The sequence below is a fragment of the Scardinius erythrophthalmus genome (assembly GCF_964197995.2).
Source record: "Scardinius erythrophthalmus genome assembly, chromosome: 17".
Lineage (NCBI taxonomy): Eukaryota > Metazoa > Chordata > Actinopteri > Cypriniformes > Leuciscidae > Scardinius > Scardinius erythrophthalmus.
Genome location: NC_138237.1, coordinates 13,375,081 through 13,401,073, shown reverse-complemented (window position 1 = coordinate 13,401,073; position 25,993 = coordinate 13,375,081). Strand labels below are relative to the sequence as shown.

Here is a 25,993-nt window from a genome sequence, read left to right as displayed (position 1 = left end):
AGCTAGGCTTATTTACAACTTAGGGACATCTGAGCCACCCTCCTAGAGGATAACGTTACTGCAGGATTACATCCATATCTGATGTACTGCAGCCTTAATCTGGTGCTTGTGTAGATTTTAATCAGCTTAAAGCTGCTTTTTTTTTGGAGACTGGATCAATATCATTGTAGATTTATTGGAGCTGGACAGTAGCAATAAAGGCTTTCTCTCATCATTTCCTGGACAAATATTAGTATTGATCCGTTGGCAGTTAGTTATAGTGAGTGGTTAGAGCCCTGAATGTATTATTGCCACTGGAACAGATGGATTACACGTACATTTTTACATAATATAAGGTTTTTTTTTTGTTTTGTTTTTTTTGTGCTTCGATTGCATCTCTGAATCAAAATAAAACATTTACACACACAATGAAAATTTGCAATTTGTCTAACATAAAAATGTATTTATTTATTTTTTGGGGAAAGTAAGTAGTAGTAGTAGTAGTAATAGACGTAATAATGTATCAAAAGTATTATTAGCCTACTTTTTATGTTGTAATTGTAATGACATCTCTCTCTTATCGTATTACTAAATAATAATAATAATAATAATAAAAAGAAATGAATAAATTCATACTAAATATTTTTCATTTTTGTTTGGTGAGGCTGTCCTAACCTTCAAGTTTAACCTCTTTTGTGCCTCCTGTAGCTTGTTTCTGTCACAGGGTGCTGATGTAAGGCTTAAGAACAAAGAGGGAGAGACGCCCATGGAGTGCTGTAGCCAAAGCTCGAAGGTTTGGAGCGCCCTTCAAGCCAGCAAAAAGCAAAGAGAAGCTAACAGCAACTTGGCTGCCCCTGCAGAGAAGCTTCTCAACAGGTAGATCCACTTAATCTCACTGTCCTCCAGCTCACAGTATTGACAAGTTTATCAATACCAGAATTACAACCTAAACTAGCCTATTAATGACAGTGTAATTGCGTTTAGGGACATCGCCAGAGGCTACGAGAAAGTCCCCGTCCCGTGTGTGAACGCAGTGGACAGTGAACCCTGTCCTGACAACTACAAATATGTCCCTGATAGCTGTGTGACGTCGCCAATGAACATTGACAAAAATATCACTCACTTGCAGGTAAACCAGCTGAAATGTCATTTTTATTGTTACACTTTTCTAATCTCTGCAGTGTTAAAGATGATAATCATCTTTGCAATGTACCTGACAAATATGATTTGGCTGTTTAGCTAAGACAGAGTGCTGAATGTGTAATAAACCTCTGACCGAAGGAAAAAACAATATAATGGTGTTATTTGACTTCACAGTACTGTGTCTGTAAAGACGATTGCTCCTCAGCTGGCTGCATGTGTGGCCAACTAAGCCTGCGCTGCTGGTATGATAAAGTAAGTTCATTTCTAAGCACTCCATCCATCAAACCTAAAAACAAAGCTGTTTGTTATTGTGATGTTATATCTGTAAATTGTGAATATCTGGGTAATTTTAAAGCACGGACTACATGAATTACAAGCTAAACTTCTGTTAATGTCATTTGACTTAGCACATATCTCCACCTAGAGGTGGAACTAATTAAGTACAAGACAGTGTGCAATGGTTTAGTCATAGTTATTAGTGGTGCTAAATTATACATCAGTTACTAATGCTCAAACTTAGAATTAGTTATTTGTATTTTAAGTATTAAACTACTTTATGATTATTTTTTTATATCTTTATCTACGCAAAATGCCCTGAAAACCATTCACAATAACCTAGCATAATGGTGACAAGCTTTGTGCGGCCAAGCACCACTGACATTTTGTTCAGGAGAATCTAAAAACCAAGTTAATTTTTAGTTTTTTAGTGTGAGAGTTTGAATGCTTTGTGTTTGTGGTATCAGGAGAGTCGTCTGCTCCCCGAGTTCTGCAATGAGGAACCGCCTCTTATATTTGAGTGCAACCATGCCTGCTCTTGCTGGAGAACCTGCAAAAACCGTGTGGTACAGAATGGACTGAGGTACCTCACATCCACTTACATTCTGGATGATTACCCCCGTTACATATTTCAACAGCTGTCAGGTTAAACCATATTTACACATACATCTGAAAAAAATGTGACGTTGTATGACTGATATGACTGTTTTCAAATCTCTCCCACCCAAAACATTTATGTGAATATATGCAAATACATTCAGATTTTTTTAGTCAAAAACAAGATGTCAAAACTGCAGCTGATCTCATGATTTCCATTCTTTTAAAAGCAGAAACATTATTAAATTCTTTAAATGATTTAAAGCACATGATTGAGCACTTTGTCATCCTTTTTTTTTTCTCTTTATACTCTACTTAAAGATCTCCTAGACTCCTTATCTAGAGAACAGGATTGCTGATGGCTGATATATTTGGCTAAATCGGTCATATGTATAATACAATTTAGTTATAGTAAATGAGATGTACACATAAATACCTGAAGATTATTTTATAAACATTTACTCAGTAATGTTTGAAAAAAGGAAATGTGCACTCCAAAAACCATACAAAATAATTTAAACCTCAGTGACATATCAGTCGATTAATCACCCTGACCAACTATTTAGTATTCACATATACTTGTTGTTCGATCTGTAGTACATGATCTGAATTAATTGGTTTCTTAAATGATTTCTTAGGATAAGACTGCAGTTGTTCAAGACGCAGATGATGGGATGGGGTGTCAAGACATTACAGGATATCCCGCAAGGAACGTTTGTTTGCGAGTGAGTTTGTTATTTTTTGTTTTATTATATTTCTAAAGGTCATTGAGGGCCTGTGTTTTATCTTTCTGTGAATGAGTTTAGGGGTGTGTGTGTGTCTGCGCAGATGTTTGTTTAGGTGTCAGTATGGATATGATTGTGTGTTTAGTGTGTTTGCACCCTAATGTTTCATTTCCTTCTAACAGATACGTGGGTGAAATCATCTCTGACGCCGAAGCAGATGTCAGAGAGAATGACTCCTATCTTTTCAGTCTGGATAGCAAGGTATCATTGTCCTAGGACTCTCCTATAAAATCACATTACCTCTCCTGTCTGCTCCCTTCAATTGTGGGTTATCTGCACTCCCTCAAGCAAATTTAGCATAATTCATTTAGCTAACCCCTGTCAGTTCAGAGGAATGTTTTATTTGGCTATACAATGATACTCTTGTATCTTAGACCGTCTTGCATTGCTAGATGTTGGTTTGTTGGCATGCAATCTAAACTGCATGGCAAGCTTATTCTGGCCAATAACCATACACTTAGACAGGAAGAATCTAACCAGCAATCACAATTTTGTTTATGTGGCAATTAGAGTAAAACTGATATAAATGAATTTTTCTGAGAAATAATATATATACCTGTATACACATATAAAACACTACTGTTCAGAATTTTTGGGTCAGTACACTTTTTTTTTTTTAAAGAAATGAATATTTTTATTCGATAAGGATGCATTAAACACAACTGTTTTCAGCACAACTGTTTTCAACACTGATAATAATAATAATAAATGTTTCTTGAGCACTAAATCTGCCAATTTAAAATATATTAATAGAAAAGTTATTCTAAATTGTAATATTTCATAATAGTACTGTGTATTTAATCTAATAAATGCTCCCTTGGTGAGGATAAGTTGCCATTTTTCCACCACGGAATAGAAAAAAAAAACATAATTCTAACTTTTTCTTACAATTGCGACTTTACATCTTGCAATTCTGACTTTTTTTCCCTCAGAATTGTGAGATACAGTATAAACTCACAATTGTGAGTTATAAATCCCTGTTCTAAGGAAAAACTGACTTTATTCTCAGAACTGAGTGATATAAACTTCATAACACGCAATTGCGAGTTTATATCACTCAGTTCTGTGAAAAAAAAAGTTAGAATTGTTAAATAAAAAGTTGCAGTTATCTTTTTATTCAGGGGTGGAAACAAGCTTCCATAGATAAGAGACATTTAAAACATTTTCAAAAATCTTACCAACTGATCCAAAATTCTAAAATATTTTCTATAATTTTTTCTTTAAAACTTAAAAAATAAAGACAGCCCATCTTTATTGAGCCCTGCTGAATAAATCTCATATCCCATTCTCTTTACTCTGACAACAAGCACCTTCTCAAGTTATTTTCTGCCACTGCTGTTACAGGTGGGTGACATGTACTGCGTTGACGCACGTTTCTACGGCAACATCAGCCGCTTCATAAACCATCACTGTGAGCCGAATCTGTTCCCCTGTCGAGTGTTCACCTCTCACCAGGACCTCAGATTTCCTCACATCGCGTTCTTCGCCTGCAAGAACATCAGTGCCGGAGACGAACTTGGGTCTGATTCACATCATTATCCATTTACTTGCTAATAGGGATAGTTTCCCATCATGCTCTTCATTAAAGTAATTTATGCTTATTAGAATACATAGTTTTTGATTTCTCTCCCCTCCTCAGGTTTGATTACGGCGATCACTTCTGGGACGTAAAGGGGAAGCTGTTCAGCTGCCAGTGTGGCTCATCTAAGTGTAAGCACTCGGCAGCCGTCATCGGCCAGACGCAGGCAGACAGTACGCCGGGAGACCAGCAGCCCAGCGCCCTGCCTGATACCAGCTCGTCCAGCCCCAGCTAAGCCCTCCGACAACCAAGTTTCTAGCATAGAGCATCTGGTTCTCCACCTTCTACCAGCCTGCCATGTCCCATCACCAGCACGGGCACACCTCTGCCATCTCTAATCAGCTCCGGGTACCTACCCGGGCCATTTGATGCTACACCCACAGTGCCACGTTTAGCTCTGGTGGTCTGAGAGCCTGATTGGTTGATACGGTCTTGAAGGTGAGAGGTGTACAGTTGGACTGGTGTTTCAGGTGTTTAGTACACACATTTTGTATGGGTTTTTTATTGGCAGCCCGCCCCTTTGGACCATGATACATCCATCCTGTTCAACATCGTAAAAAAGTGGATTTTTGTTTTTCTCTCGAGAATAAGGCTGTTTGAGCTATTTAAGAGACTGTAAGGGACATTACAGTTGAATACTACCTTATTCTTGTCGCACAATTCAGACGTCACAATGTGTTTTCCTGCCCGACTCGAACTTATCGTACACATTCTCGTTCACACCTCTTTTATGAACTTTATTCTTTTTACTTTTGGAGTCAAGGTGAACGAAAACTGAGTGATTGATTCCCTAATGAATTTGAAATGATCATTTAACACTTTACCCTTGTTTGTTTTACATTGCTTTTTTTTTTTTGTACATTCAAAGAATATGCAGAGAATTATGTGATGACATTTAAAGACCAACCTTGTGACGTTTTTTTCTTCTTTTTTTTCTCAGTACAGTCGTTTCCGTGTCCTTCAGTGGACTGTATTAACTTGAGATGAGCTATAGGCTAGCAGTCATTGGACGTTAGCGCCCGTCGTGCGTGTCCTCTTCTGATTGGTTTACAGACGCAGGACGTCATGTCAGTGCTACAGAAATCATGAAAAGGCCTCTAAACGGGCGTTTTTCTCCCGGTAAAAGCCCAGTTCTTGAGTAAAAATGCGTTTTAATGGCTAATCGCCACTGGAAGTGCAAAATAATCCTGGACGAAGCTTAATCTGTGTCTAGAAACAAGCCCTATGGGTTATATCCTGCATGTTACAGGCCTGGATAGACACAGCTGTTGTTAAATGCATATTACATGCACCCCCAATCCATGCAAACGAAAACTGTAAAATATTTTGAACATTTCTGTACGTACTTTCAGTCACAATGACAGAACCTATTAGCATGCTTTTGAGGAACACGTGCTTTAGGAATAGGACTGGAACGTTTCGCTCTGGTGGAATTAAATGCGGTCAGGTGTAGGAAAACGCAAATGGTGCTGAAAAAGTTTTTTGTTATGTTTATTTTTTTATTACTCACTAAGTGAATACAAGTTGTAAATTACGATGAAGAAGCAAGTGTTTAATTTTTTTTTTCCTTTTTCATTTGTATTTTTAAATTGACCTGTTTTTTCTAACTGTAGTTTGACATATTTAGCCTGTATCAATTTTGTTCCATAAGTTCATGTTGATGGTGAAACTATTACAGTCTTTTAAATGTTGGTAGTGTAGTCATGTCCTTTGTGCAAATCAAGACATATAGATACAAAACGTTGCAAAATGAGGGGGGATGAAAAGAAAACTGTAACATATTTCTGGACAGTGAAACATGATGCACAATCTTACTGGTTGTGTTTTTCTTTTTCAATAAATTTACTACTAATGAAATATAAACATCTCTGTCACTCTTATGCAAAAATAACAAAGTATGTGAATCTGAAACTTACAATCCCTTCTATTCATCCCATTACAGTTTTCACGAAAGCCGATAATTCATGTTTCTATCTTCGGAGTTAGCCTACACTTTAAAGCCCACAAATGAGTTCTGCGATGCAAAGCAGGAAGCCGTTTGATTGTTGATTAAATTCAGCTTTATAAACTTGATTATTCTCTTCCTGATTACTAAAGATTCTGGTTGTAATTGATCCAATGAAATGTAAGCTGGTGATTGAGGCCCTCTGACTTGCCGAGAAAGGCTTTCAACTAACGACACAGGAAACGCCTTTCCGCATTCCACAGCTGCAAACTTTAAGCCTTGACTATGTCTCACTATTCAGTCAGCACAATTATGAGGATCACGCTTTGTGGATAAGCTACATTACGGCGGAGAAATTGGATTCATAAAGCCGCACAAGGTTAACAAACACGCATGACTATGAAGAGGTCAGCTCGACGTAACTCTGATTGGGAGGAGAGAAAATCCACTGTTATCTATGGTAGGATGTTCATTGGGTTGTTTTACAAGGTTTCTGTGTCATTAACTGGGTTGTGGATTGTTATTCATATTTATTACAGTGAACTCTTTACTTATTTTAATGATGGATGATGCTGTAAATAACTCGCTTTAGAGGCATTTAGGTTTAGTGACATTAAATGATGTGCTGAGGCTGAATATTTTTGTGGGTGATTCTCACAAAAACATGCCCAGGTCATGTAATATTTAAATACTTAAAGTGCAAACTACAATTTAAATAACATATAATATTGATGTATTTATTTATTTGCATTACAGTAATGAGACTATTTTTTGCTTTGCAGTGATAAGGATTATAGGGGAAATTTCTGTAATTGTCATTAAAATTCTCACAATGCAAAAAAAATCTTATTGGCCCAAAACATTAACTTTGTAATAATTATTACTTTTATGTGGCCTAAAAATCACAGGGAGTTCTTAAAGTCCCCCTGTGGTGAAAATCAAGTTTTTAATGTTATTAATATGTCTATGTGTTGTTTTTAATGTGCTTTAAGACAAACCATGTGCAAATTCATAAGTCAACACCATTGTTAGTTATTTTCTCCTTAAACCTGCAGTGAAAAAAAAAGACGCTGGTGTTTCTGACGTCACAAACTATCTTGTAACCAATCACGTTAACGTGCCGGCGGGCTTTGGCATATTATTAACATCGAACTAGTAGGGGAGTCTCTCGAGAGATGCCAGGTTATCCCAGTATATGTTTTTGTTGATATGAAAAAACGGATAGACTTAGCAATATAGCGGGTGTATGATGTATATTACGATGTTATGATAAACTATGCCTTTAGTTGTCCAAAGCTTTTCTGATGATTGTTAGAAGTTAGACTGAGATGGCGAAAGGAAACATGGTTTATGTAACATTAGCAACACATTATTAGCTGTTTGATAACATAGTCAGGAAAAAGGCTGATCATATTAATTACCGTTATGTGTTCGACGTTGTAAAGAGCGATACCATCGTGCAGCGTTTACCTCAGTAAGTTGACCGAGTGAATCTGTGAGCTGGCGGGAGTGGAGGCGGGGCTAATTAGCATATTCAAAGATCTGCGTATACTAAATGAAGCAAGGGATTTTTACAGGATAAAACGTTTAAATATGTCATTTTGTAGATCAAATAGCTTCAAGGGATACAGTATCGACCATAAGGGGGACTTTATGCATGCATATATCAAGCATGCACTTGTCTAACTCCTTTAATTTGCACAATTTATCAGTCAGTCTGTTTTTCATTTTTCATCCCATTTCAAAAATAAAGCTGCCCGTTTGGCCACACTTGGAACTTGGCGGATGTTAACTCTGGGGGCAGAGTTCAGCTCCTGGGCTCATACTTCTGAGCCAACAGACAAACAGAGGAACAGAAGAGTACCTTTCACAGAACATTCCAGCAAGGATAGTCTGTATGAAGAGAGCCAAACTGCAAGAGATGACCAGAACACTGCTAAACCTAGCAAATATGACACTTCTGTCGACCTGGAGAGGCCCTGTGATCTGAGGAACATAGATATCATCAGTGCCCATGAAATGTGTCAAGAGCAGGGAGCACCATGGGAGGAGAGGTGAGCAGCAGGGGATGAAAGTCATTTGTAACCCACACTTAAGGTTATTAGCTTCTTTATCATGGTCTGCTGGAAGTTTAAAGTGCAATGCTATTAAAGGTCAATATTGAGAGAGCTTACTAGGCTGAATTTCCCAGAAGTCATAGAAATTGAGAATTGATCAGTTGTAATTCATTATACTAGCCACTAGGGGTCCTAAAAGTTCAACAGAAATATATACTGTATACTGTAATAGCCTCAAAAGCACTTACGCATACATAAAATGTATGAATATCATTGCACTAGATAAACCCTACGTTATGGAGACAAAATGTCCTACAGATTTCAGTTAAATCTGAAATCCTTGTCCTTGTTGGGGACATTTTTGGTTCTCATGAGGAAAACAGCTTATAAATCATAAGTGATGTTTTTTGAAAATGCTGAATTTTCTGTGATGGATAGGTTTAGGGGATAGAATATACAAATCATTATGTCTATGGAATGTCTCCATGAAACATGAAAACCCAGCGTGTGTGTGTGTCTTGAATCCTTTCCACTGTTATGCCTAGGGTGTTGTATGGAGCTTTGGTTTGCCACACATCCAGAGATTAGCTCAACAGCCTGGAGTCTCTCATGAGATTTTGTGCCTCTGGGTCTTGACTGGCTGCATGCGCACAGAAAATCCTTCACACTTACTGACCGTAATGCCAGGAGATTCACATCTGGACATGCTGGTTACTTTTCTAAGAATCTTTCCTTCTTTAGAGAGGTGGAGTGAATGTGTGTCATGTTTTTGCTTAGGCTGAGACCAAAAATGGGGACCAGCTAATCTAATGTTTTAATTATTTGTAATCCTAACAGTGATGTTTTAAATAAGATTTAATAATACATGTAATTATGTTTATGTGAGTGATAGGGTATTGAAAATATAATTGGCTAAATATACAAACAACAAATAAAAATAGTGCTGTTCAAATCACTCTTCTATTTTGCATTAATATACAAACATGCAATATATAACGTATTTATATATAATGACCTGATACAACATGATTTAAATATTATCCAAAGAGCATGTTTGCATACGTTTAGTTTACTAAGTGATTGACACAAATTTGCTAATTTGATTTGTGACAGGAACAGTGCAGAATTTGAATATTTCTTTTTTTTGTTACAACCTTCAAAATATTGAAACTTTATATTTATCTCCATGTAAATTTTAAATTTCAATTGTTAATGTGGACTTTTTTTTAACCACACTAAATATAATGAAAAAATATTTTCTGATGCAGTAAATATAGCTTTATTAAACAGCAAAAGGCCCACAAGTCTATGGTATTTCCCCTTTTAGATACCTACATTTGTTCAGTCATCAAATTTGTCCTAATGGATTATTAGCCACGTCACAATAAACCCCTCTGTTTTATGACTGTGTATGTTGCCAAAAAACATTATACATAAAAATGACCAAATAAAGGCACACCTTGATAATGTACTGATTGACAACAATAGGCACAATTCGCTTTTGTGTAATTGTACCATTGAGTTTGGCCATCAGTGTGCTATTCTATTATATTCTAAAAAATTAATCTTTTAAAATTAATTTAGTCATTTATCAACAATGAAGTACTTTTGCGTGGCGATTAATACTTAATTAATACTTAATTAGCGGTCTAAGCAAACAATAAGACATACATAGTTATAAATATCATTCATTGATGATCAATTAAAACCCCCTCCCCCTCACGCGCTCTCCAGCAGGTGGTCCTGCCTATAGGGCCGTTTGCGTCACGTGTGAGAGTCTCGCGCACCAGCTTCCACTCACTTGGCACCATTCGTACCGTACGCGTTTCCAAGTGGAATTGTTGCGTGGAAGCGGAAAGCAAATCATCGGTAAAGAGAAAAAAAAAAGCCGTAGACGTGTGCGCGTGCATATGGAATACCTTTCTTCGCGCTTTTGATTCCAACAACAGTTTTTTTCCGTCTAGCATGACGCGTAAGTGATGGTGCACATTTTGGTTTCGTGACCTGTCAGCTGGATCAGGTTGTGTTGGACGGATGTGCCACGAATCGGATGATTACACATTTTCTATTGTTTGAAATGCTCTCAACAGGAATGACATTTCAATGACAAGTTTCCTTTTTTTGTTGCAATTGTCTGAGAAATGGAGTGAGGCGAGGGCGCACGAGGAGCTTGTCAAAAGGGACTTTTATATATTTTTTTTTATTTCACTTCACATAGACAGATGGGGACTCTAAGTGGTAACAGATGTCTGTACTGTAATGTGCACTCTCTATCTTATATTTAATGCCAGTTTGGATTTTACCTGTTGGATATCTGCATGTCTAGGATGGCTCGCTTTGGAGACGATCTGCCCACCCGCTATGGAGGTCCAGCGGGCGCCGGGAGAGGGGGAGCCCGGGCGGGAGGTCCCTCGGGCGGTCAAAGAATGTACAAACAGTCGATGGCTCAGAGAGCCAGGACAATGGCTTTATATAATCCTAAACAAACCAAACAGAACTGTTTCACTGTCAACCGCTCTTTGTTCATCTTCAGTGAGGACAATGTCATCAGGAAATACGCCAAAAGAATAACCGAATGGCCATATCCTTGTTGTTCAACATTTATGCAAAATGGATATAGCTTTTTTACTCCTCCACTTCTACATTTCTGTTCATTATTATTATTTTGAAGCATAATACACGCTTTTAGATCTGGCAATGTCAAATGAACTGTTGCCTGCTGAAATGGTGATTGGCACCCTTTTGTCTTCACGTGTTCACGCACTTTAAGGCATTTGGCAGCTGGTGGTCGTGTCAGGGTGTTGGCTGATCTTTTATTTCCTAATTCAAGCGTTGGCAAGTAAAGCAGTCGCTCATTTATTTTTAGGCAGCGCTCGAAATGGTTTGTCATTGTGCTCTTATGTTTTTTTTGTTTTTTTTTTGTTTTTTTTTAACCCTGGTTTAAATGCTAGTTTAACCCAGCATCAAGCACCGTTTCAAAAGAGGTTTGTCACCGTCAAAGGAATACAGTTGTGATGAAACAAGCGGCGCCAGAACGTTACGTCGAATTGATTATCAACAGGCAACCAATCATAAATCGGCTCAGCGCTTCCCTATTGAATATTCATATCCTTATTATAAGCTACTCCTAGAAACTTTTTTACGCGCTGTTCAGTTTCAGTATCTTGGGGAATCGGTTAGAATTTCGTACAATAAATAGGCAATTGTTTTGCTATGTGTTTCGAAGCGGTTGTACGTCGTTTACACAGACTGGCAAGCATTTATTTTAAAACAGGTCGCGCGTGTGTCGTATTCTTCCAAGAAATGTCGGGATAACCCGGGATAAAGTATGAACAGGGGTGAAACATGTAACAAAATAACACCGGATTACGTTTACCAAGTGAGAAAATCCTGTCTCAGGGCTATGGTGTAATACATTTGATTTAGTTATAAACAAAGCTACTGTGTGGATAATCTAACTGTGTAGCCTACTGTAGCCTAGTTTCTTAATTTCCAGCGACAACAGTAATAATGTTCAATAAATAGATGCATTCACTAGTAGTAACGTTTGTAGTAATAATAATAGTTATTAGTAGTAGGCCTAGTAGTAGTAGTTTCGCCAAGTAGGCTAATAAAGTTAATTAGCATAACTGTACGCTGTTAACATCTGCCAGGCGATGTAGCTCGTTAATACATAATAAATCGGTGTATGTAAATCCGTTTTACAACGGTTAGTTCAGTGAAAGGTTAGAGTTATTTACATTTTAAAATTCATAACTCGACATGGAAATAAATGAACCCAAGTTATTTTTAATTGGAAAGCACAGTGGTTCTGAAGAGCTCTAGCGCTATCCAGGGTCCTGAAATCTAGACACTGATTTTCCTGTCACCAACATTTACTACAATTTGTAGCACCTTACAATCAGATATTCCGTCTTTATTTTTGATGCTTTCAATTTGTTGTGCAGCCCATTTAAGATGCATACAAATTCAGGAATCCAGGCACCTATGTCATTAGGTTTCCATAGCATGTAGAGATCCCTCAGGGGGTTGACAAAAATGTGATTGAAGTGGCCATTGGATATTTCCTTTCCATTCCTTGCCTACATGAATAGAAATCCCATAAAGACCATAGCCGTAGGGAACAGGGATGGAAAATGAGTTGGAAAAATGGATCCTGTCCTAAGAATGGAATATAATGGCTGACCGTCCATAAAGATGTTAGCAGCCTTTTAGTATTTCCTCTAAAAAGGATAAAAAAGATTGTAATAATGACAAGATTGGTGGGCTTACACAAACATTTTATAGACGCAGTAAGGTTGCACAAATGGCTGCGCTGAGAGAGAAACCATCATGCCAACCTAATGGGTGATCATACTCTCTGCACTGTAATGCTTCAGTGTTGAAAGCATGTCTCATTTTTATGTCCAGACCTCTGGATGTCATTTCCAGCATGGAGTGAGGTGGAGGAAAAAGTATTCAGCATTACTTCTAGTGGGTTTGAACATGGTCATCTATGCCAAGGACACAAAGGCGTTTTGGCTGTCAATTGCTTAATTGAGCTTAAATGTATGTGAGTTGAGCTCTGTTTGGCTTGCTCTGTCCTCATCACCTAATGATTTAGTGATTGAGTGTTTAAATGACACAATCCCTTTGTCATTGGTGTGGTTTGTGGGGGAAATTCACTAGTAGTTACCCTTAAGGAATGCTCTTATAGGGATAGTTCACCCTAAAAGTTCTGTCATCATTCTCTTACCCCTGTGTCATTCCAAATTTGTATTAAGTAAAGCAATTCAGAGGCAGCGATTGTTTCAATGCCACTTTACAGAAAATCATGATGTTAATGTTATAATAATATCTTAATATCTTTATGCCTTAAAGTCACATATAGCAGATTAGAGCTGGACAATAATATAATTTACTTTTTGCGACAATACAAGCAACAAGCAAGTGGTTGAGATTTGCTGTACACTATATATTGCCCTTCACGACGAGTGTGCTGAACTGTATAACTTATAACTTTATATGACTTACTTTCTTCTGTGGAACAAGTCAATGGGGTCCAAACAACATAGGACCGGATCATTATATGAAAGGGAAAAAAAAGTGCATTTTTTTTGTCTGCTTTATGTTTGTCCAAAAGTCATACACGTTTGGGTAAATAAATTATATTTTTTCTTTAAAGCCAATATTTTAAAGCATACACATCAGTACATTTCCTGTCTAGTTTACATCAGGCAATAGATATATCATGCTTTTTTTTTTTTTTTTAAATGTTTAGAATTTGTTATTGTCTTGACTCTTGACTTATATATCCAACTTTATATGACTGACTTTCTTCTCTGGAACTCAAAAGATGATGGAAAGTCAGTGGGGTCGAATCATTCACTTTCATTGTATGGAGAAAAACAAACAAACATTTGTTTAAAAATAACAAAGGTTTCTTTTGTGGTCCACAGAAGAAAATGAGTGCAGGTTTGGAATGACATGAGAGTGAATAAATGTTATGTACATATTTACTCAGGCTATAGCTATGTCATGCACTTTTTTATTTTATTATAAACCTTCCTCTTCAGAATGTTTTGGATTTGTCATTGTCTTGACTTGCATTGTTTGTTGTTCCGCCATTTTTCCTTGACTTATCCACTCCATTTGAGTACCTGATCCTCACAACCATCATCGCCAACTGCATCGTACTGGCCCTCGAACAGCATCTCCCAGCCATGGACAAGACCCCCATGTCTGAACGCTTGGTGAGCATCAGCTTTCTCTGTTTTCTTTTCATTCACTCTTGATTATTAAGGTTTCATTGCTTTAAACATGTCTATCAGAAATGAGATCATTCATTTTGCACTGAATACGACTGTAAGCTTATCTCTTAGGAGAGAGAAACAGCAATGACAATGCATTCTGCTAAAAGCAGAGCGAGTCAGAGATAACTGTGTATTTGGCTTGCTTTTCGTTCCACCCACACACCCGACATCCCCGCTGGAGTATATTGATTGATCATTTTAGCGGTCTTGCACTGGTTGGCGTGGGTGACTGGTGAGCCTGTTGGAGCAGAGGCTGTTATCCCACTCTCAGAGCTCCCATCCAGGGCCACTGAGAACCACCCAAGCACTCCACACAGGAGCCATGTCTCTGTCTCATTAAAACCCATCCTGCTGGGAACCATTGACAAATGTGTGCATAACGCTGCTTCTTCATGATCCGACCTTAACCCATGCAGAGCAGGCTTTGATCCACTGCCTTGCTCTTATTCCCCTGCTCACAACAGCAGTTGTGCCTGTTGAGTCAAAGTGATATAACATAGCTTCTTCAAAGTGTGTTGTGGCACAATTAAAGCAGGGACTGGACATGTTGGCGGATTAAGTCGGTAATAGTCTCTTTGTAAAGCTGAATATGGAGGCGGTAATGTTGGATTCCATACTCCCCGGAGGAGCGCTGCAATCACAGAAAGGAAAACAGCATGAGCGAATAAGGTCAATGGGATCCTCTCGAATACAGCATCCTGATGCTAGAAAATGCAAAATACGACATATTTAAAAGTTTTTTCCTGTGAAAATAATTTCTTCATGCTTGAATGTAACTACACCCTTGCTTAACTTACACGCGGAGCAATGAATATGCTAGTTAGTCCCCACCTCCACTCCATCACACCAGCTCAGACTTCCTGATCCACTCGGTCAACTGTAGTAAATGGCAATGGCAAGCGAAAATATTGGTTTAATTTAGCCATATGTGTTTGAAGCCAAATTATAAAGGGTTGTCTACAAGTTGCTGTATCAGAATGTTTTTTTGTATCTCTCTCTACAACGTCGGACACATAACTGTAATTGATATGATTAGTCTTTTGCTTGATTATGTTATCAAATATGTTGCTAATGTTACACAAACGTTCCCGTTCTCCTTATCAGAGTTAGACAGCTGCCTTCTAAAAATCAACATCCTTTGAACATCATAGAAAGTCAGTGGAGAAAAGCCCTTCCTTGTACCTTGACAGGATTGGTTGCATTTTTGTGACGGTAGGAAACAGAGGCGATTTCAAACTGCGTTTTTGACACTGTCTTTGGTTCAGTGCAGTTTTAAGGAGAAAATACTCAGCAATGGTGTTGACTGATGAATTTGCACATGGTTTGTCTTAAAGCATATTAAAAATGCCACATAAACATGTCAACAACATTACAACTTCAATTCAAAAATGAATATTCTGTCATTTGCTCACCTTCATATTGTTTCAAACCCAAAATGACTCAACACAAAAGGGATGTTTACTCTTTTTCTTCCTCTTAAAGTGCTGCTTAATATTGTGATATTTGTGTCAAAACTGTGATAAGTAATTTTTTTCAAAATACTTTGATTAGAATGTTCAAAAGAAAAGCATTTATTTGAAATAGAAATCTTTTGTGACAATGAAAGATCATTTACTGTCACTTTTGATCAATTTAATTAATCCTTGCTGAATGAACGTATACATTTCTTGTTTATTCATTTATAATATACTGTATATACTAATATATATATACACACAAAAATATGATTATGTGGAATGACATGACATTGAGACACTATTGGAACTTAACTGTGGTCTATTCGTCACATAAAGCTGCCTTATTACTTAAGAAGACTTGGAAGATAGCACACAAAACATATGGACCTTGGTGCTTTCTGCTCCTTATTGGAACTATATGCTTTGATTCTGTGGAAAAAAACAGCTTAGACTCCTTTCAAAGTCAGAAAGGTTAGGAACGACGTCACACGAGTGAATAAATTATGACAGAATTTTCATATTTTGGTGAACTGTTCCTTTAAAGGTATGGTTCACCCTTAAATAAAAATTAAGTCATAATTTACTCACCCTGGTGTTATTCTTATGCAGTATACAGTTCTTTTTGTCCCATTCATGCTCATCCATATAGTGGCAGTGAATAGCGACCTGCATTAATATTTAAAAAAAAAAGACACAAAAGTATCACAGTGTCACGGGTGATCTGTGCTTGTGTTTGTTTTGGGTGGGTTTTGCACGTGTTTTGGTTCTGTTTGAGTTTGTTTCTATGGTTTCTCATTGATTGATTTTTTGTTGCGGTCTGAGTCCGAGTGCGATGGTTCAGGTGCCCCGCGCAGGGCTAGTCTGGTTTCACACTCAACTTGATTCTATCGAACCGTGGTGCATTTGCATTCATCTTACGTCATCACAGACGTGCACGGCGCGTGATAGAAAACAGAATGCGAGTCCATAATTTGGACTATTATGCGCAACTTAATAAACGACACTTGGGTTTACAGTATGTGCGTCGCATGAAGTTTGCTTTTTGCTGCTTTCAAACAGACTCTTTTGAGGAGACTCTCGCTCGTATCTAAGGGAAATCAGCAACACTATCATCCCATGTGTTTTATTGAGTATTCGGCTAAAACGCATGCGCAGGTTGCTTTACTTACTGAACAAATGTGCACCAGAGTTCGTGTTGCTTTCACATTCATGCAAATAGTGGCATAGTTCAAGTGCAACCGAACTCAGACCACCTCTGTCAGGTAGTCTCGGGTTCGGTACCTCGGTGTGTACCTGGGTCCGCATAACAGCTTTCATATTTGCAATCTTTCATGCGAACCATGCCCCGTTTCAAACTAAATTGTCAGTGCGAAAGCACCCTAAGTTTGAAACTTTGTTTCAGGCTTGTATATACTGAGCTTGTGTTCAGTCAGTCTTGTTCGGTATTCATCTTACTAAGTTGGTTGTTCCGTTCCTGTGTTGATTCCAAGATTTCTTGAGAGTTTCTGTTACCTTTTTTGAGTTTTGTTTATTAACAAACTGTTGGCCTGCGAATAGATCCAGCTCACCTTTTCTTCCTGTATTTCAACCAGCTGTGACACACACAATGGTCCGATGTGACACGTTTCATATATTCCAAGTGTTCTGGGGGTATACGATAGGGTTTCGAGAAAAACAAAGCGAAATCTTATGTATTATTTAACAAAAATCCTGACCCCAGAACGCTTGGAATATATGACACGTGTTGCATGGGACCATTCTGTGATAATTTTGCTTTCGTTTTTTAAAAGCTTGATGCTGGTCGCTATTCACTGCTATTATATAGACGAGCGTGAGAGGGACATTTAAAAAAAAATCTCCTCCCTTTGTGGTCTGAAAAAGAAAGGAGGGCATATGACATTAAAACAACACCAGGGTGAGTAAATGTTATTTTAACGTGAACTATCCCTTTAAAGCTACACTGTAGGATTTTCTCCCATCTAGTGGTGAAATTGTTTATGACTACCAACTGAATATTACTTTCTAGCCCCTCCCATTCCGAGGGCGTTTTAACTCAGATTCAAATCTGCCGGCAGTCGCGAGTAATCTCCCCCTCGAATTTGTCACGGTGCCACTGAGTGTCAAAACGCGAAAGACGAAGCTTGAATTTCCAGTTATGTCCCTCTTTGGCTAATGTATTTTCAAGATGGAGGCGCAACATGGCTGCCGCCATTCGAGCGACTCGCTCATATGTATTCTAAATGGCAGATTCTACACTTACGAGAATACTTGATTAGTTGGTAGAAGTAATTACACATTAATGAGCACATATCATTTTGAAAGAACAAAGTGTTTTTTGCTAAGAATCAACTTAAAAAATTACACAGTGTAGCTTTAAGGACCTGTGTTTTACGCCAGATAGTGACAGTGCTTAACTGAAGAGTTATTTCATTCTTCATTGTTCCCTGTAGTGAGGGTTCAACCTTAACCTGTCAAATTCATCAAAATCTTGTTTGGTTAACACTGCAACGCAACCAATTCCCTACCTGTTGCAGAGATAAACTGGGCCCCTGATACCCAGACACTACAGACAGGATGTTCATTATTAATAAACTCTTTAGATCTATACATAATAGATTGAAATATGCTGTCTGCTGCAACGCTCACTCTATCTCCGCTTCCATAAATCATCCGTTATGCACAGCCTCACATCTGCTCCTGCAAGCACAATTTTGCCAAGTGATTTCACAGAGACAACAAGACAGGTGCTGTCTAGCACCACAACGATAATTAGACTATTATTGAGAAAATATACACCAATAGAGTGTGATTTAGCTTTGGGCACCTTTAGGGACTATTCAACATGAAATTATTTTTTGTTTGTTTAATTTTTTTTTTTTGTGTGTTTGCTAATGGAATGTTATATAATGCATTGCCAAAGGCACATTTATTTTTACAGAGAGCAGAAAGATTTAACAGTGCAGCGTTTTCCTCGCTGTACCAAAGTATCATCACAAAATGGCATCATGCTGTTGTTATTGAAGACTATATTACAGAATTATATTGCTAGGATAAGGTTTCCATCAAAAAGAGCACCATAAGAAGACTTATTTGCGAGCAGGGTTGATAATTGCGCTCATAAAGTGGGAGGGATTGCTGAGAGCAGAGCTTTGGAGAGGTTAGTCTGGTGTAAGTGCCTGTAGAGCCTTAGGGCTCTGGTGACATTAATGGGAATGAGTTCAAAAGCAATGCGACATGCTGTAGCCAGGACTGAATCTTTTTAAGTACATTCTTCTAACAGTTTCCTTAACTTATACTTGCTATATTTCTCCAGTTTTATTAGGTTTCAGAATTTTGAGACCTTTTTTTTTTGTAAGATATGAAATTAAGATTAAAATTAAATGTATTATTATATAAATATTTAATTGTATTAAATTGTGTGTGTGTGTGTGTGTGTGTGTGTGTGTGTGTGTGTGTGTGTGTGTGTGTGTGTGTGTGTGTATATATATATATATATGTATGTATGTATATATGTATATGTATATATATATATATATATATATATATATATATATATATATATATATATGTATATATATATATGTGTGTGTGTATATATATATATATATATATATATGTGTGTGTGTGTGTGTGTATATATGTATGTATGTATATATGTATATGTATATGTATATATATATATATATATATATATATATATATATATATATATATATATATATGTGTGTGTATATATATATATATATATATATATATATATATATATATATATATATATATATATATATATATATATATATATATATATATATATATATATATATGTGTGTGTGTGTGTGTGTATGTGTATATATATATATATATATATACATTTTAATAATTTATTTTATTTTTTAATTAATATTTATTTAATGCACCAGTGTTATTTAATTTTTTATTTTAGTTTTAATATTGTATTGTTTAATTAAGCCTTTATTTTAAACTTTTAGTTTTCATGTTAATTTTAGTTTAATGTTTAGTCATTTTGTTATGTGCTTTTGTCATTATTATTTATTTATTTTTTAAATGCTATTTGGGCTAATAAATTTTTTTTTTCAGTTTTATTTCTAATTTGTATTTATTTCCAGTTAAACTTAAACTTATTTCAGTTTATTTATTTTCGTTTAGTTACTAATTACTAATATTTATATTTTATTTTAGCTTTATTTCAGTTTACTGAAATATTTTTGTAATAGTTGTAGTTACCAGTAATAACCATGTAAAACACTTTCAATGGATTTAGACTGTCACATCTTCACCTTCCCCATCACAGTGCAAATCTATGCATCTTGACCCTGTGTCATGCAAAAAAAAGTGAAAAGCTTCAACCTATATTCTATATTCTGCTTTCTATCTTTTATCCATGCATCAATAGACCCTCTCTTCTTTCAGGCACACTAAAAAACAAGTTGTCCTTCTTTTTGCTCTCTCTTCCTACAGGACGACACAGAGCCCTACTTTATCGGAATATTCTGTTTCGAGGCCGGCATTAAGATCATCGCCCTGGGCTTTGTGTTTCACAAAGACTCTTACCTACGCAACGGCTGGAACGTAATGGACTTCGTGGTCGTTCTGACAGGGTGAGTCCGCAACCCACTGCTGGGGAGGCAGAAACAGTTTCAAATGGATGTGTGTGTGTTCTATGTCTTCAGGAAAGTAAGAGATAGCTTTATTTCTTTGCAAAAGTGCCTGTTACAAAGTGTTCTAGTCTGGTCCCCTTCTGCGTTTATGTAAACATTGGCCTCTGGCCGATCCTGTACTCCTAAGAAAGTTGAGTTTTTTCAGATATTGGACTATTTAGACAGCATTCCTTTTCCAAATGACGTTTGAGTTACAATTATTGACAGAGGACGTCTGTGATTTCATGTTGATTGCGATAACTGTTGGTTTTAGGTTGGAATGAGAATGTCTGTCTGGAATCAAGTGTTATTGAAGGTCATCCTGAATCCTATTAAATTAAACAGTTTATTTAATTATATATGTGTTATAATTACAACATTTGTGTATATTAAGGGAAGGAATTCATTTATTTTCCATCAGATTAAATGCCAGCAGTAATTGAACTGTTATTTTACCTAGAGTGTTAGAAAAAGGTCTAAATCCATAATGAAGGTGCGCCAGGAAGTACAACAAGAAAATTTGGCTTTAGTTACGGTATTTGACAAAGGTCAAAATAAATGAGGGGATACGTTGTGAAAAATATTCTGAATTTACAGACATTCCTACCCAGACAGGATTAGATTTCTCAGAGGACCCATGAGTTAGCTGAAAAACTGGTAATTTGGTTTGTAATTTATAGCCAGGTTGTGTGACAGGATTACAATGAAGTTGTTCTGTAAACTCAAAATTATCTGACCTCCTGAGAAAAAACTAGTCCTGTCGGAATAGTGCTTTTGCTGACAGAAAAGTCTGACATTTACTGTTAATAAGGCCGGGACACACCAAGCCGATGGTCAGCCGCCGGGCTAGTTTTTGTGGTGTGTTCCACACGTCGGCTCTCGTCGGCAGCAGCATGTTGAATTGGCGTCGGGGACATCGGTTAGAGTGGAAACTCTGATTGGATGATCAGTTTAGCGAACGAGTGCACGAGAATGAAGTCAAGACGGCACAGACAAAAGGCTAATCTAATGTTATGTAATCCTACCCGAGAATTCCAAATCGCGAATGTATTCATAACAACATGAGCGGCTTAAAATGAATAAAGTTATCAACATAACTGATATTCAAAATGGTAAGCAAGCAATTCATATATCTGTGAGATTATTGATAACTGCTGATACAGACAGTTCATTCCTTACACTTACCTCTGGTCATGATGTAGAATGTAATACTAGCAGGTATGGGTGGTTTCTTTCTGTTGTTGGTAAAGCTCGATTTTAACCAGGCACATAGTGCTGAGTTTTGTGAAAAAGGTACAATGCAAGCTATAATGAGCCTAAATTACATGCCATATTTGTGCTATTTCAGCACATTTAATGTCTGCATAAACTGGATTGCGATTGCTTAGTGAATAAAATGCAGGTTTTTTTTCCCCCACTGAAATACAGCAAGAAAAATATGCTCTATCTTGCTTGCTCACTTTATTTTAAGTGGTATAAATATTCATGGTTCTGTATATCTGGGCACTTCAGGACACCAGAGGGAGGTTCTTCTTAACTTGCGTACCTTTGTAAAACCGTGGTATATGAACCAGCCCACTGCTGAGCTGCAATCTCTCTCCTGCTGTCTGGATCACTGATGCAGGGCTGCTATCTACGTGTTGCCCTGTTGTCATGCAGTTCAAGTCCAAGTCGAGTCTCGAGTATTGGTTCATAAAGGCCGCATTTACACTACAGGTATTGATGCCCAATTCTTGTTTGTTGACTATAACCGTTTTTTTGTTTTGTTTGTTTTTAACGACCAGCTTGCATCTTTTAGAAGTGAAACATATCCAATATCTGCATTTTCACTATACACTTGGCGAAACTTCCCTTGGTAGATGTACTGACCTGGAAAAGGCTGAAAAGGAAGTGAAAACGGCGTGATTTGTAATGGACGCAGACGAAATGATAAAACAAGCTTTTGCTTTCTGCATCATCTTAAAGGTCACGGTCTCTTCGCCCTAAAGGCTCAAATGACATAAAACCCTAGCATGACTCCACTGGGTTGAGCCTTTGTACTCCATTGTGCCATTGAAAAGAGTCATGTGATCGCGGTTGATGTCCACCTGAGTTGACGTCACTCGCCACCGTCGCTTTTTCAGTGATGTACGACTCTCATTGACGGAAATATCCGGTCTGTCTGCTTTCATGGCTGATGCAAATGCACGTATCTGATCCATATCAGGTTTATTTCCACATATGAATGAGGCCGGAAACCTGAGAATATCAGAATCCATGCGTTTTTTTTTCCTGCTTACACGTTTGTGGGTCATATCTGATCTGTTCCACATAGGAGGAAAAAAATTGGAATTGGGTCACTTGTACCATGTAATGTAAATGCGGCCTTAGTCAAGCAAGTCACAAGTCCTTTGTGTTTTGGGTGAACTATCCCTTTAAGAGGGAGCAGGGTTTGCTGGCTGATCTGTAACTGTAGTGCAATTGCATTGTTTATCTCCAGGTGTCTGTATTCCCAACACCTGCTCTTTATATTGTGGTCCATTTCAGTTCACAGTTTATGTTTGTCAAGCTTCAAGTTATGATTTCAGTGACTGTGGATTTATGGAGCAGATAATTGCAATTCTGAAAATGGACTTGACAGATAAATCAAAGATGAGCGAGGATAAAAAGCAGACAGAGTAAGTGGGGTATGACAGACTGTGATCAGTTTAAAAGAAGGAAGAAGAAGAAGAAGAAGAAGAGAGAGGAACAGTATAGAATGAGTATAGAAGGGTTTTGGGATCAGGATTTTATTTTTAATATCAGTCATGTATATTAATTAGGTGTTCGCCCAGTAGTCATAAATTGTTTGCTGTTAGCAGATAACTGGGCGCTAGCCAAATTAAAATGACCACTTACTAGTGCTGCATGATACAGCCGATATAAACAGTTGGCAGAGTCTTTTGCTTGGTCTTGCAGTCATTATATTATGCAGACTAGAAAAAGGAGATTATTTTTTCACAATATGTTAATTTTGGAGGGCATCACCATGTCCACGCCCAGACAGTACGCTGCGATTACATTGCCCACTGTTACCTCGACAACAGTAGTCTGGCCCATGCTGTCCTCAGGCAACCCGGTTAGGCCTTGAAACAATGGCATGCTCTTTTCTTTTATATTTATCACTATGATCGTTCACGTCGACGGCTCACTGCTCCTCTGATCTGATTCTTGCGAGACACTACGGATTTCACTCCGTTTTATGTGGATGCATCATAATGGCTCAAAAACCATTTGCTGTAAAACTGCATTCACATTGACAGTGATTTTAATAGCTGGAGATCACTTTATTGTTGGTAGGCTTTCATGCCACAGGATGCACTAATGCTATTGGTAGGCTACATAACTAGCTTATAAAAATGATCACACAGATATTACAGATATACACTTTTAACCCTTAAATGCATGAATGTGTTCTCCAGTAATTATTTTATATTTGGGTCGTTAGCTACCCGGATCTATATCTTTCACGGATGGATCTCTACCTGTCACGATAATATAAAACTCTCCTGATATTTGAGTTACAATTACAGAAGAATAAAATAAAGCATACTTTGTTACCTTATAGAGCTTGGAAGGGTTCAATTTAAGCAGATTTATACCATCATCACTGTCCTCATCAGAGCTCATTTCCCAGTACATTCAGCATTTGGCTCATATTCGCCATCTCATTCATATTCTCAATATGAGCGTTAAGTACTTGCTCTGCAGTAAATTGCTGAGCCATTTCAAGTTTTGCTGATGACGTATATTTTTAGGCCACCCTGGAAGTTAGCATCACCCTGATTCCCATGACAAAAAACCTCAATAGGATTTGCTCATATAGGCTTTTGGATTAATGCAGAAAATAAACTCTGTGACCAACACAAGTTTATAATTCTTACGTTTTGTTTTGTTTACGTTTTGTTCATCATGATAATCTTCACAAATAAACACAATTTGAATTCAAATGAATTTTGAAGCTTAAAGGTTGTACTCAAAACCAAAATAAATAGTGTTCCAACCAATCACCGACAGGGTCGGGTGTTGTGAGGTTTTGCGCTCGTGCATGTCTGCCTATGACGGCTGCACGCGAAAACCTCACAACACCCACCCCTGTCGGTGATTGGTTGGAACACTTTATTTTGGTTTTGAGTGGTTGGTGAAACCAATTGTTTTTGTGTGCAGATCTCAGAGCCTAGGCTGCCTACAGAGACGCGTTTTTTTGACGGCATGCTTATGGGGCGGGCAGCTAGCGGTTCGTTAGGAAAGATTAGATGAATGTGATCATTTATGTTTAGGCCTAAAATCGCTGATACAACCTTTAAATAAAATAAAACTACACAAATGCATGACTTCAGCATTGTCAAAAGATTTTGACAACGCTTTCAGTCGTTATTTAAAAAAACAGTTTGAGTTAGAATAGTTTGCAATAGTGTTATTATGAACATAAAGAGACTGTGAAAGGAACGAGTGGGTTGATGAGTTTACCTATTTTGCTGATGACTTTTAACCTCTGTATTCAGCCACTTGTTAGCAACCGCCTTTTTCAAGACAAGTAAAAGCTTTTAAATAATTTTTAAATAATCAAAAGGGGGTATTTTATGCCATAGAATAAAATATGAAAATAACTTTCAGCCATTTAACCAAAAAAACTGACTTCAGGACAATGGAACCCGAAGGGCAAAAATGCTAACTTGTTTCCGAGTTTTGGACTACAAAAAGATGTCATCCCTGCAGCACTCTGTAATATAAAGAACCTTTTTCCATTGTAGAAAACCTTTTGTGCTATGGAAAGGGTCTGTGGATGTTAAATTTTCTTCATGGAACCATAGATGCCAATAAAGGATCTTTATTTTTGTATATAATGTATATACATAATGGATATACAGTGTATATAATGTATATCTTATGCAGCCATTATTATATCAATGTATGCATTCAAAGACAAAGCATTGCCAGAACAGTCAAGTCGACTTGTTCACAGTAACATGAACTTCATGGATTGGTAGTTGCCGAATCGCATTGCTTCTCATTTTCAATAAGTTTAAACTTTTCTCAACTTTGTCGAATCACTGGACTTTCAGAACTTGCTAACTTTCTCTGAAAGTTAATGACTTCTGGTGTCTTTGTTGCAATCAGTGTCATTGTGAACTTGGCTTAAGGCAGTGTCCCATAATACGCTCATGCCACCAATCCTATCTTACTTTTTATTTGCCTGGTTCCTTTCATCTTTCTTCTATCAGTCTTCATCTCATTACATTTCCACGTGCCGTGAAGGCTGCTCAGATCGCATGTACAGTATGTGCTCATTAATTTAAAGATGTCTTGGCTGAAGGTGAAATCTCAGTGGAGTGTCTGTCTTTTTAGATTCATACTAAATTATTGTTTAGCTCCTAGTGGAATCACAGTCATGATTTTTTTTTTAATGGGCGACATGCAGAGTCATGAGACGATGCCTTGAAAGAAGTGATGGAGAGGGCGTCACTGTAAAGGAGAGCTTTAAAACAAGAGACGATGAGCAAATTTGGAGAAAGGGACAGAATGCAGACGCCAAGTTGTAGACATCCATTGCAGCCAAGCAAAATAAATGAGAGAAACTGGAAAAAAGGACAGAAAGAGACATTGAAAGGCCAATCTCAGGGTTGGTGCTACAAATGAAATGCGATTGTTAATGTACTTGCTTACTTAATAAATGGATGGTTCTCTGAGAAATTGAGACTTTTAT

The 25,993-nt window shown here is 37.3% G+C and overlaps 2 protein-coding genes across 14 annotated transcripts in view; both read left to right on the top strand.

The window, feature by feature from the left end:
- ehmt1b (euchromatic histone-lysine N-methyltransferase 1b) overlaps positions 1-7,140 on the top strand; it is a 41,601-nt gene extending 34,461 nt beyond the window's left edge. For all 13 annotated transcript variants that reach the window (XM_081389970.1, XM_081389974.1, XM_081389972.1 and 10 more), the window contains 8 exons: positions 688-855; positions 964-1,108; positions 1,297-1,374; positions 1,866-1,981; positions 2,634-2,720; positions 2,903-2,981; positions 4,125-4,300; positions 4,420-7,140. In XM_081389970.1, coding sequence (XP_081246096.1) covers positions 688-855; positions 964-1,108; positions 1,297-1,374; positions 1,866-1,981; positions 2,634-2,720; positions 2,903-2,981; positions 4,125-4,300; positions 4,420-4,594 — 1,024 coding nt within the window. In that variant the 3' untranslated portion in view covers positions 4,595-7,140. The remainder of the gene's footprint in view (positions 1-687; positions 856-963; positions 1,109-1,296; positions 1,375-1,865; positions 1,982-2,633; positions 2,721-2,902; positions 2,982-4,124; positions 4,301-4,419) is intronic.
- cacna1bb (calcium channel, voltage-dependent, N type, alpha 1B subunit, b) overlaps positions 6,704-25,993 on the top strand; it is a gene marked incomplete at its 5' end in the record, with an annotated part of 156,599 nt that continues 137,309 nt past the window's right edge. Inside the window, 5 exons of the mRNA XM_081389983.1 lie at positions 6,704-6,764; positions 8,058-8,358; positions 10,688-10,942; positions 13,988-14,093; positions 20,090-20,229. Coding sequence (XP_081246109.1) covers positions 6,704-6,764; positions 8,058-8,358; positions 10,688-10,942; positions 13,988-14,093; positions 20,090-20,229 — 863 coding nt within the window. The remainder of the gene's footprint in view (positions 6,765-8,057; positions 8,359-10,687; positions 10,943-13,987; positions 14,094-20,089; positions 20,230-25,993) is intronic.